This window comes from Megalobrama amblycephala, linkage group LG10 (assembly GCF_018812025.1).
Source record: "Megalobrama amblycephala isolate DHTTF-2021 linkage group LG10, ASM1881202v1, whole genome shotgun sequence".
In the NCBI taxonomy this organism is placed as follows: domain Eukaryota; kingdom Metazoa; phylum Chordata; class Actinopteri; order Cypriniformes; family Xenocyprididae; genus Megalobrama; species Megalobrama amblycephala.
Window position 1 is genome coordinate 36,531,621 of NC_063053.1, and position 13,241 is coordinate 36,544,861.

Below are 13,241 nucleotides of genomic sequence, written 5' to 3' on the forward strand. Positions count from 1 at the left end.
ATGGAGCACGTTTTATGATAGATGGATGCAGTTTTTTGGGCTTCAAAATCTCATCCTCCATTCACTCCCATTATAAAGCTTGAATGATCCAGGATATTTTTGATATAACTCTGATTGTGTTTGTCTGAAAGAAGAAAGTTGTGTACACCGAGGATGGCTTGAGGGAGAATAAATTATGGGGAAATTTTCATTTTTGGGTGAACTAACCCTTTAATGCCCTGATATACTAAAAGTGAAATTGAAGAACAAACTAGTGTGACGACGTTTTGGAAAAAAAATCAGTTCGTTTGGACTTCGTTTTGAGAGTTTGAAACATCTTGCCTGAGAACGTTTGCTCCAAACACCTTCAAACTCCCATTGGTTGGTGGTGGTGATGATGTAATAGGTGGGTGTGGCTCCAGTCGGTTGAGATCAGACGCGAGTAAAAGCACTGAGAGCTGCTTTATTTCAGGTTTGTCATGTCAGGAACATGAGGGTGAGCAGATGATGGTAGAATTTCCATTTTTGCTTGAACAACTATACATTTAAAGTTTAAATACAGTAAATAAAAAACAGTTCATTTTTGGACCTTCACAGCATCTTTATCTCTGTTCCTTCTGCTGCGGACAAATTATGCTCCACATACAAAACATGAAGTAAGGTTACGGTTGCCTACACAGCAGTAAGTAATTGAAAGGCTTGACACTGGAAAACAAAAGCGCCATTCAAGACTGCAAATTGAATTTGGTAATATCCATTAATGTCACTACAGAAAGAGGGAGAGAGGGAGAGAATGCTCTTCAAGGTAATTACCTTCAATTTTCTGCTATTAAACTCCATCAGAATGGACAGAGCACACTGCAGAGATGAATCCACACACATACACACTGACCGCTGCCCTCTGCTGTTTCTAAATATAACACGGGTTGTTCCAGGAAAATTTTTATTTATTCATATTTATTTACATGTGGACTGCTGACATCTACGAACGAATGAACTAGTGAGCATCTAGGAGTACATAACGATAATGTTTAGAATAATAAGAATAGATGTGGTACAAAAATTTGAAACTACAGAGATATATTGGTATATTGCATAGCATCAGGTTAAAGTCACCATGAAATCAAAACTGACATCTTTTATTTTTCTATGGAATACTGCAGTGTTTATTATAAGTGATTTATCAGTGCACATCATTATTGTGTTAAATTCATGTTCCTCATAATCTTGAATCAGAATATCTTCTCCTCCCTTGCAGCATCTCTTCTCTTCTCTGATGACGAGGGCGGGGCAACCTGTCACTCACATGAGATCCACCAATAGCAAAACACAACCATCCAATCAATTCCCCACAGACAAAATCATTTGTCCAGAAGCCGTTTCACTCGGATATATGTCAAAAGACTAGTGCAACTTCCTTTTCATTCTGATTTTAAGTTTATAAAATTAGTTACATACATTAATTTGAACAATTTTGTAACTTAATGGACTTTTCATAAGTGATCTGTTAAAGAGGTCATTCAGATTCACGGGGCTCTCAGGAGTTTTCATGCATCTTTGGCAAGAAGTTGTGTACATATAGTCAAAAGGTATATTAAAAACTTTATACTGTAGGTGCAACTTTTGAGTTTTACTTGCTCAAAAGTTGCCTATTCCAGACAATGTCATTTAGTCACATCATTCATTTTAATTTAATCAAATACTTTCTGATTATTTAAAACCAGGCACAACTCATTCAAATCTTGCTCAGTAGCCTACTGAATTTCAAGGACAGAAAATGAAAGGTCCACTATGAAAGGCTACAAGCTAGTTTCAGATGTAAAGTAAAATATTTTGATAAAATGCAAACAACAATAGCAACAACAACAACAACAAAACTTATATAAAGCTTTAAGGCCCGCACAATCGGCCCAATGGCGGTTTCCCACAGGACGGGGAAGGTTTCTTGCGCGTTCCGTCTTTTCAGCGTGGCAAAGTAGTTTAATTCCAAATAATCTTTTATCTGACTCCATGTTATTATCACCTCGAATTTAGTTTAGAATGTCAATTGATTATTGGTCATTTATTTGGCTTTACATTTGAATATTCTATTTAACTCTTTACTCTTATTGTACTTGTTCATTCGGTTCTCAGAGTCGCACAGGGTCCTCGCACTGGCCATTCATTAATTATGCGGGCCCACGATCACAAACTCGCCAGTCTTGGTCACTAGACAGAGGTAATTGACTATACTAATAGAGTGCCGCTCTCATGCTTGCTTTCTCTAAAAGTATTTGGTTTAGTCCCCCATAGAACTGTATACACTTGAATTAAAGTAGCACTAACTCTAGTCAGAGGTCACAACCACTACTACAGATAAGCCGACCAATATTACTTCTCTTATAGCAGCTTTGGTTTGGTTATGCCATGGTTTCCCATGTACACTTAGCTAGAGTAACGTTACAATAAACAGAGGTAAGGCTCACCCTATTTAGGCTGGTCGATCAACATTTTGTTGTCCTAAACGGAAATTCCCTTTCAGCCTTTACAGTCTAAGTGCACTTGAACTAATGCCAAGCGTTAGTCGGAGCTCTAAAATCACAGTTGGTGTGCCCTATGCTCCACTCAACTGGACTTTAGTCCGTTACTAACCTGACGCAGATTTGCGGTAACAATGGATACATCGGAATCTACTGAAGTCAGTAATTTCAGAGTAAATCAGAATGAAGTCAAATGTGACAATTTATTAGTCAGGTAAATGTATCATGCCAATTACATAATCAATTCAAAGGTGATCAATACAAAACATCAAATGCTCAGAAATAGAGTAAGATGCATACCTGACATGAGAAAAATACACATCGCTGAGTGTCCTGGACAGCAATCCTTGGTTTACTTCCATGTAGACGAGACCATTGTACCAGTTGCACTGAGACATTTCAAACGATACCAAACATGACTGTTAATTCATTTGCATTGACAGAACATTATAATTTGTATATGATCTTTTTAAGTGAACTGAGTGATGGGAAGAATGTGTAAAGGGAAGGAAGTGGGGGAGAAGGAGCAAATGTGAAGGAAGGACCGGATGGAAAGAAGCTTTCCCGCAACTTCACTCTGTGGGGTGTGGAGACAAATGGCTGTATGTGTTTGTGCTGTCCATATCTCAGGAGATCAAAGTATCTGAGGATCTGTTGATCTTACAAAGCAAAGAAGAACAGTATTGTTCAGTAGTTCTCAACCAGAGTTGTGAAACTCTGTGAGCTCGTGTAGTTCTTCCTCTTTTGGATCAAATTTGGAACAGATGCAGAAGTGAAACAACACAAAAACTGGTGTTCCTCAATACCTTGAAACACACCACAGTTTCTTAGAGGTCCACAAAAACACTAGGTGGTACACAAAAGTTCATATACTTCAGCATCTTCCTCTCTGTTAGTTGTAGCGTGTATTTGAGCTTGGTCAGATAATATTCAGAGCCTTGGGTGATTTTCTCTGATTCGCTTTCATAACCTCCTGATCTTTAGGACAAGCACATTTTATTGGTGTTTTGTGCTGAGATTAAATTATTATAGATGTGCTCTGAGCAAGAGAAAACAAAGAAGCTTTCAAAAAACCTGCTCCTCGCTCCAGATGCAGAAGTGAAACAACATGTATTAGAAAACTGAAGTGGAAATTGCAGACACTGCATTTATACTACTTGTTCCATTTTAAATCAAATTTTCTATACATGTGACAGCTCTAAAATTAGTCCCATATGCATGATGAAGCTAAGGTCCCATCATATTCCTCATTTCTTCTCATTTGTTAATTTCAGTCACACCCACAACAACATCAGACTGGGTATTTAAAGCAGCTTTGTTTCTGGTGTCTCATTAACACAAGTCCAGCTTCAAGCCATGTTTGTTCTGGGTCTGCTCACCTGTATTGTGCTGAGAGCATTCAGTGCTCAGGCAAAAGTGGTCAGGACCTTTGATGAGTGCAAACAGTTTTTCTACAAAGAGACAGCACCAAGAGGGATGGATCAGAATACCAAGATAATCTGTCAGATGTACGAACAAGGAGGCTCTTATTACGCTACACTATACTACTCAGACCATCACAGGATTCCTCTCTACAGTGCCTACACATTTGACAGTTCATGCTCAAGTGCCACTGGGAGGACAGACGACTGGCACATCGAGCCTCAGGTGAATGGCTCTGAGCTTAAGACAAAAGACTTTCATTAAAGCTCTGCATTCCCTAAGAAGCAGTTCAGTTAATTAACTTATTGGTCTTCATTCTGTTTTGTCATTGCATATAGTATGAAAAATACATAAAAAAATACAATTAAAAAATTACATTGGATGGTACTTTATTGAATGTTCTTATACACTAATTGTACAATAAACATTGAAATGTCTACTAAAAATACAATGTAGACAGTAAGAACAGAACCTTTTTACCCTGTGAAATGTAAAAGAAAAAAAAAACAATAATATTAATAATATTATTAATCAGTAATATTTCTTCTGTAGATTTCCCAACCTCGATCCCAAATTGACCATATGGTCCTTGAGAAGGATTCTAATAAAGACATTATTAAAAGAAATCAAGCCATCAGCAAAGACTACACCGACACCGGATATGATCGTGGACACCTGAACCCCAACAGCTTCCAATGCAATGAAGGCCGTTTGGCAACATTCACACTGACCAATGCAGCACCTATGGATGCGTGTTTCAACCGTGTCCACTGGAAGAACTGGGAGACCACTTTGAGGAGTTTTTTAAAACCTATGCTTGTTAATCATGATGCTACAGCCTACATTGTCACTGGTACGGTACCTGATGCGAATCTACGAATACCACAAAGGGGAATCTCTGAAGAACCTGAAAGGGTGACGGTGCCCTCTCACATCTGGACGGCTGTCTGTTATAAGCACCCTGATGACAGAAAGTCTTTCTCCTTCGGCTATATGGGGAAAAACCAGCCGGAAGGTGACATAAGTCTGATGACCATCTCAAACCTGAATAATCGACTTGGTGAACTCTATAGTGAGCAGTCAAAAACGTATCGGTTAATTAAGATTTTTGATGGTGATTGTTTTGGTGACAGTAATAAATTAATCATGGTCCAGAACGCATTTCAGAAATTAATTAATCTAGCCGTGTACCGAGGGGTCCAAATGAGCTCAGGCATACAAACTATGTATCGCGCAGTGAAAAGGACCGTCAGCAGTGACAGCATACCTGAAAAGAAAGTCAAGGTGAGTGAGATGACAGTAAAATTAGCTTTTGACAGCATGAGCACTTACTACACTGTAGTAGAGGATCTGAAGGCTTTTGCTGGAAGTGCTTGCCTTATAACTCATGCAAAGCCACTGTTAAGGAAAATTGTGCATGATGAGCTCAGAAAAAGGGAGGTATCTGAGGGGAGAGATGCTGTCGAATGCCTGCTGGTCCCAGAGAAGCAGAAGACTGCAGCTGATGGATCGCCCTGCACGAGTGTCACTGAGTTTATTTACAGCTGCCAATGCAAATCAGGAAGTCAAACTAAGCCCTGTTGCTCATCTCCCTGCCTGTACCAGGACAATCTCAATTCCTACAGGTGTTACTCAGGCCAGACGCAGATAGAGTGCTCACCCCGGTACTCAGTTGTCACGGCTTATGGAGAAAGATGCTTGGATGATCACCCCTGCGGCACATACGGCAAAGACTACTACTGGTGCTGGACCAATTATGATCTACTTTATGGCTTCAAGTGGGATTACTGCAGCCCTCCTCTGTGGAGAAGTAAGGCTAAAAATGGGAAGTACTGCCGCAGCAACCATGCCTGTGCCTACTATGGTTCAGATTATAGGTGGTGCTACACGGATGATAAAAACAATTACGATCAATGCTGTATTTCTGATGACTGCTTCTCCACTGTGACTGATAAAACATGCAGGTCTGATCACTCATGTGGCTACCATGGCGAAACATACCTGTGGTGCTATACAGATTATAAAAACAACTATGATTATTGTTGCAAAAATTGTAACTAGTTTACAAAGTTTATTACAATTTTTTCTAACACAGAACTTTCTAAAGTTGATTGTGATTGTAATTGGAGCCCTTACTAACCTAGAAACTCTTTCTAACATTAAAAAAAGACTCCTATGTGCTTTTGAAATTAACAGCAGCCTTAAATGTATTTTCATGCTAATTTGTATGCAAAAAAAAAAATCTCAATAAAAAAACATATGAATCTATAATACTTTTGCAAGTTTTTACACAGTGCAGTGGTATACTATGTTTTCAGTAAAAATAAATCTCTGACATTTATGAGTGTAGACTCGCATAAACACACATTTACACAGAGAAATCTCAGAAATCATACTTTATAATGTCTCTAAAGTCCAGTTTCATTGGAGCTTGACTGATAGTCATTCCACAATGCTTTTGTACGATGTAGTCCAAAGTTCTCCAAGTTACACAACTGCGGCACCAGATGGCAGTATAGAGCTGAATATAACTGATGAGGTGTGGAATACATCCATCTCACTGTAGTAGTGTCATACTGGCCCAGATTGTAAGCGTTTGGGACAGAGTGAAGACTGTTCTTTGTGGTCATTATAATTTGTGCAGTATTGTGTGCATTATTGACAAGTAACTTGTAACTGTTGTAACACACTGCTAAATCACTAAGCAGTCATTACACTATAAATGGGAAACTGTCCCGTTTCAAACACTGAAACAACACTGCAAGGAAATAATAGAATACAAACCAACGTTCAAAAAATAACCCAAGTGTATTTACACTCGAATAATGTGTGCACCATACAACAATAATCATGAATATCTCCAACACGGTGTGTGTGTGTGTGTGTGTGTGTGTGTGTGTGTGTGTGTGTGTGTGTGTGTGTGTGTGTGAAATGTCTCTCAGTTCATTGTGTGCTATCTGTAAAGTTCAAATCAGTCCCACCGGACAATTATACTTTGGGATGAGTCCGACTGCCTTTAATGTCCTCTGGAGAGAGCAATAAAAAAAAGGGAAAAAAGAAAAGTGTGAAAAAGATATACTCCAAAGGAATGGTAAAGCTCTCCAAAAACAGCCAAAAGAAAGAAGTAGTAGCAAAGAGTATAGAAGCCAAGAGGTGAAACTCTGATGCTTTTTTGGTAACAATCACTAGGTGGCACTTCTGTAGCGTGGCAGCCATTTTGGGGTGAAAATGCCAACTGGACATCAACACAGATTCACAGAAACAGACAGAATGGCAACAAAAGAGAAGTCAAAGTGGAATAAAAGATTAAGTCATCAGTAAATTTTATGACACCTAGTAAATGTTGCATTGTCTTATATATGTTTTATGTTATCAGTTGTGGAATCCAACCATTAAGTACACATTTGAAGTAGTTTTTGCATTTCATTTTATGCAACTTTACACATTTACTATTACTATTCCTCCTCTAGGTCTGAAATACATATTGTATGGTTTTAATCCCCTGGATCACACTATAAACATGATGATCTTATTGAACGTGATACATTGCTGTGTCTGTTATCCCATAACTCCCACTTTTGGACACAGTGGCTGTGTTTTTTGTTTTGCTTGTTTTATTTAGATAGTCTTGCTTTAACAGACATTAATAAAAAACAATGCTATTATTTTCCTGTTATATATTTGTCCAACATTCCCAACTTGTATGATGCATGTAGGCTACTTAATTTAATTTCATATGTTGGTATTAATTCACTGTTTATAATGCTAGTACTTGAACTTCAAAACATTTCAACCCAAACTGACATTGTTTCTAGAGAGCAAAAGTTTTGTGAAAAAAAGTGGAAGACTTAAACACAAAGTGTGTAAAATAAACTGTTAAAAGAATTTGATGATCACTAGTCTAGTGACTGTACTTTATTAATGACTGTGTTGTCATCATTCAAGTTGGATTTCAGATTTAATGTACTTTTTTTTTTTTTTTTTTTAACACAGCAGCTGATGTTGCCATAGAAGCTAGTGGACTGCCAAGTCGCTTTCAACCAAAATGGTGTACGGCTGCTGCTGGGCTTCCATTGTAGAAAAGTGAAGCCGCCAATATCCCAATATGGCGCTGACATCTTGTGCTGATTTGGGACCTGAGTCTGCACAGTAGTGAGCATGAAGTGGAGTCGTGCGCTACCAAGGCCCCGCCCACACTCCCGCATAATCAGTTTAGTAGAGTTTACTGCAGAACAACTCATAATGTTGGTGTGAAATAAACATTTCTGGAAATGTAGAAATTAAAGTTAAAGCTACAATCTTCTCCCGAAAATCCCCCCCATAAAAGTCAGTTGGTGCTTGACTACTTCGCTCAGAGAAGCTGTTAATCACAGCTGTCAATCATGATGACACACCCCTGTTTTTATAGCATCAAATAAATAACTAAAACCAACTTATTTAAAAAACAAAAAAACAAAACAAACACTTGAACTAACACCAGCATGATAAAAACTACCTAAAATGACAGAAACCATCTTTGGAAAAAATATTTGAATCATAATATAATTGTTTAGTTTGTCTCATGTCCCATTAAACTACATGGAGAGGGCGGGGTTTATGACCTATACTAGGACCAATGCTTCGTTTCAAATGGCCAAAGTCACATGATTTCAGTAAACAAGGCTTCATTACATCATAACTTTTTCGAAATTTCAGTGGTTCATCCCTGGGGGCCATCTCTGTGAACCCATGAATTATGCAGATTGACTGAGATCGAAGTAAAAGAAATAAAAGAGTAAGAAGTGACAATGAAGAAAGATCTGAAAGCGAGGATGAGGAGCCAGAGCAAATTCCGCTTGAAAGCCATGAAAAATCTTTAGTAATAGTTAGATTTAATGAGAAAGCTCAAAATTATATTAAGAAGATAAACCCATTTGTGTTAACTAGAGCTCTGGCAAATAAAATTGGTGTCATGTAAAGTCATGTAAATCCATTGGTTAAAAAGAGTAAGTTCCCTAAAGAACACTGTTTCTGGAATTCATTCATAATTAGTGAATTATTTTACTTTACATAAAAAAGGAGTGGCCATAGATTAAAATAAGTTTTGAATACACTAGAGCTAGGGCCTTGAAATATTGTTGTGGAGAAATGTTGTTGCGCTGTCTTTAAGCACAGAAGAAGTCCATGTCCTAGAGAGAGAAATATAATGCATTATCAGAATAAATAGTATAATGTGATTTTTTTTTTCCCCCCCAAGATCAATGGATTAAATCATACTTACTGTTGTTGGGATCTCAACAGTTTTCTTCTCAAAAACATGCGTCTCATTGACATAGTTACTGGGGAAATATCCCATGACACCCATCTGGTCTACATAACGGTCACCGTAAACCTGCAAAAGCAAAGCTGTCATGATTTATGTGCTCTCACAGATCAGCTGAGACAAGTGGAGAATAAATGTCAGACACGCACACTTCCAGACCAGAAGACTCCAGCTCCCTCTACAGGCTTGAGTTTAGAGTACACATAGATCATCTGACCTCTTCTCAGGTTTATGTACCTGCAGTCTGAAGCCACATAGTCTTCCAGAGCTTTAGCCATTGAAATAACATCTGTGAGGCAGAAACATATAAAGATGTGTTTAAAATAACTGAACAGTTACAATGTAAGGGGGTAGCTATAACACCTTTTATCCTGGCTATAAAAAAACTATTTAATATTTTCACCATTATTCACTTTTAAATAATAAAGGTTCATTATTTGCATCAATGTTTCCATGAAGAACCTTTCCATTCCACAGAAAGCTCTTTATAGTGGAAAAAGACTCTTTAGTTATATTCTTCACACTAAGAAAAAACATGGTTCTTTTAAGAACGGTTTACTGAAAGGTTCTTTAAGGAAACACAAATTGTTCTTCTATGGCATAAACTCCCTTTATGAACCTTTATTTTTAAGAGTTTTGCACAGGAGAGTTTGTTGAAAACATGTTGACCAACACTGGGGCATGTTGTCACTATGAAACCTGCCAAAACAAAATGTGAGCTTCAAATCAAAAACACTAAAATGGTTTTACACAACAGTGATTGTAATTAACAATAGCTGATAATTGATTTCAGACTCAAAATACTGAATTATAAACACACTGCTTCTCCATATTAGTGTCATAAAACTCACAGGAACAGTCCTTGTCTGCACAGATCTTGATGTTTGCCAGTTTCTCCATGCGAGCAGCATGTGTCATGTGACACCCGAGTCCGACACAGATGAAAAGGAACATCAGGCCGCGTGTTTTGTCCATCTTCAAATGATTGTACAGGAGGAATCTCTTCTTACTGCCACATTCCCCAGTGAACAGCAGCACTGAGAGACTTACAGAAGCAGTGAAGCTCAACCAATCAGAAGAGAGTCCAGCCGCACATTCCAGCTTCAGGGAAAAACAACCTGTTTCCGGAGTCACACTCACCAGCTGAAACTCTTGATGCCACTGACTCATTTCTGTTTCACATGAACTGCAGTGTTGTAGAGCACTTTGTAATAACTTCTCATTATTATCTATATTATTATTTTTACTTCATCCAGTAATCAGAAATGATTGGAAAAGTCATGGGAATTCTCAGTCACAGACCAAACATGAAATAAGGTTATGGTTGCCTAGAGCAGTAATTTTGTTCGTCCCCCTTTTTCTGCCAAAACAGCCCTGACCCGTCGAGGCATGGACTCCTCTAGACCCCTGAAGGTGTGCTGTGATATCTGACACCAAGATGTTAGCAGCAGATCCTTTAAGTCCTGTAAGTTGTGAGGTGGAGCCTCCATGGATCGGACTTGTTTGTTCAGCACATCCCACAGATGCTCGATTGGATTGAGATCTGGGGAATTTGGAGGCCAAGTCAACACCTCAAACTCGTTGTTGTGCTCCTCAAACCATTCCTGAACCATTTCTGCTTTGTGGCAGGAGCATTATCCTGCTGAAAGAGGCTACAGCCACCAGGGAATACCCTTTCCATGAAAGGGTGTACATGGTCTCAACAATGCTTAGGTAGGTGGTACATGTCAAAGTAACATCCACATGGATGGCAGGACCCAAGGTTTCCCAGCAGAACATTGCCCAAAGCATCACACTGCCTCCACCGGCTTGCCTTCTTCCCATAGTGCATCCTGGTGCCATGTGTTCCCCAGGTAAGAGACGTGATGCCATTTCCATTGCTTCTTCCATCGCTCCGTGGTCCAGTTCTGATGGTCACGTGTCCACTGTTGGCTCTTTCGGCGGTGGACAGGGGTCAGCATGGGCACCCTGACTGGTCTGCAGCTATGCAGCTCCATACGCAACAAACTGTGATGAACTGTGTATCCCTTCTATCAAAACCAGCATTAACTTCTGGAGCAATTTGAGCTACAGTAGCTCGTCTGTTGGATCGGACCACACGGCCGTCCATGACCCTGTCGCCGGTTCATCACTGTTCCTTCCTTGGAGCACTTTTGATAGATACTGACCACTGCAGACTGGGAACACCCCACAAGAGCTGCAGTTTTGGAGATGCTCTAAACCCAGTCGTCTAGCCATCACAATCTGGTTCTTGTCAAACTCACTCAAATCCTTACGCTTGCCCATTTTTCCTGCTTCTGACACATCAACTTTGAGGACAAAATGTTCACTTGCTGCCTAATATATCCACCCACTAACAGGTGCCGTGATGAAGAGATCATCAGTGTTATTCACTTCACCTGTCAGTGCTCATAATGTCATGCCTGATCGGTGTATGCCAGTATTGAATAAGTATGAAAATAAATGAAAGTTTCATAACGCTATTTGTGTACATTCACAACAGCCTGTCCTTTTATATCTGTAACTGTGATTTAATGCACAAATAAAGTGCCCTCCAAAAATCTGCATAAACCATTTCTTGGCGTAAATGCATTAAATTATCTTGCAATTATTACTAAAGCCCTGCAATAATGATTAATACATAACTACATGTCAAAGGCTGCGTCCGAAAACCTAGGTAGCTGTCTTGCTGCCTCGCTGTCTTATAAGAGAATGACTTGTACGGCAGCGTTTGTGCATGAAGGCACCTCACGAAACTGATTTCGGACAGACTTCTGAGGCAGCGTAACAGTTTAATGATCTACAGCAATATAGTGCGAGCTTTGGTGAGAACTAAACAAATATTTAATTATTACAGTAGTAATTTCTTGATATAAATGATATCAAAATTGAAATATGTTGGTCAAAATCGTACATTTATACACTGAGCAGCAAACGCAACTTTCGGACGCCATCTTTATTTTTCTAGCTCAACTGTCACAGAATGGAAAGCACAGGATTGTGGGATATCAAAGGCAGCTAAGGATACATCCATGCTTCCTTCAAAAATCGATCTGAGGAAGGTATCTCATGAGACAGGAAGTGAAGCTAACATTGGATTCGGACGTGCCTTGATGCCTTCCTATCTTGAGATGTGTCCTCAGAAGGCAGCATTTTCCAGTTTTCGGACGTAGCCATAGTCTGTGACGCTTGATTAGTGAAAAAAAAAAAAAAGCCAATCAGCCAATCAAATTCGAGGACTGACACTGTATAACTCATCCTTATATATCATATTGTAGAAAATGTGGAATAGATATGTTATAATAATATTTAATAAAAGAAAAAACAACCCCCCAAAAATTATGGTATAAATGTAGCTCATTGCCTGGGAAGAAAACGTATTATTTCTGAAGTAATATCCATATTTTCCAACTCTGAGAATGTTTCCTATTCCTCTTATTGCAGAGAGGTGGCGCTGTTTCGCCATTTAATTGGCGATCACTTAAAGGCACAGTTCACCCAAAAATGTAAATTCTGTCATCATTTACTCACCCTCAAGTTCTTCCAAATCTGTATGAGTTTCTTTCTTCTGCTGAACATAAAGGAAGATATTTTGAAGAATGTGACTTCCATAGTACTTTTTCCCTACTTTTTTTTTTTTTTTTTTTTGCCCCAAAGCATCCTGGTTACAAACTTTCTTCAAAATATCTTCCTTTGTGTACATACAGGTTTGGAACAACCTGAGGGTGAGTAAATGATGGCAGAATTTACATTTATCCCTTTAATCAAAGACCATAAACTTAATTTAATTCACTCAGTTTTTCAACTCTGTCCACAGTTTTTAACTAATTTAAATGTTACAAAACTAATTATCCCACAAAATACTTTCAGAAAGGCAAATTAAAAAAAAAGGTAATGTATCAAAATATCTATCTTCAAAGTAAATTTAAAGCCAAAAATCCTTGGAGAAAAGGTTTTGATTATTTTCGACTCTCTGTATATTATTGATCATTGAGTTTTAAATAACAAAACTGATGCAA

The 13,241-nt window shown here is 38.5% G+C and overlaps 2 protein-coding genes across 2 annotated transcripts; one reads left to right on the top strand and one right to left on the bottom strand.

The window, feature by feature from the left end:
• The first annotated feature begins 3,785 nt into the window (after nucleotides 1–3,785).
• Nucleotides 3,786–6,188, top strand: LOC125277522. Its single transcript, XM_048205934.1, has 2 exons — nucleotides 3,786–4,145; nucleotides 4,473–6,188. The coding sequence occupies exons 1-2, from the start codon at nucleotides 3,855–3,857 to the stop codon at nucleotides 5,979–5,981; spliced, it is 1,800 nt and encodes a 599-aa protein (XP_048061891.1). The 5' UTR covers nucleotides 3,786–3,854; the 3' UTR covers nucleotides 5,982–6,188.
• A 1,621-nt stretch (nucleotides 6,189–7,809) lies between these two features.
• LOC125277524 (otoraplin-like) lies at nucleotides 7,810–10,641 on the bottom strand. The gene is made up of 4 exons (XM_048205937.1): nucleotides 10,074–10,641; nucleotides 9,372–9,511; nucleotides 9,181–9,291; nucleotides 7,810–9,088 (listed from the first exon to the last, which is right to left on the bottom strand). Exons 1-4 carry the CDS (start codon nucleotides 10,390–10,392, stop codon nucleotides 9,065–9,067), a joined length of 594 nt encoding a protein of 197 aa, XP_048061894.1. The 5' UTR covers nucleotides 10,393–10,641; the 3' UTR covers nucleotides 7,810–9,064.
• Between the last annotated feature and the right edge of the window lie 2,600 nt (nucleotides 10,642–13,241).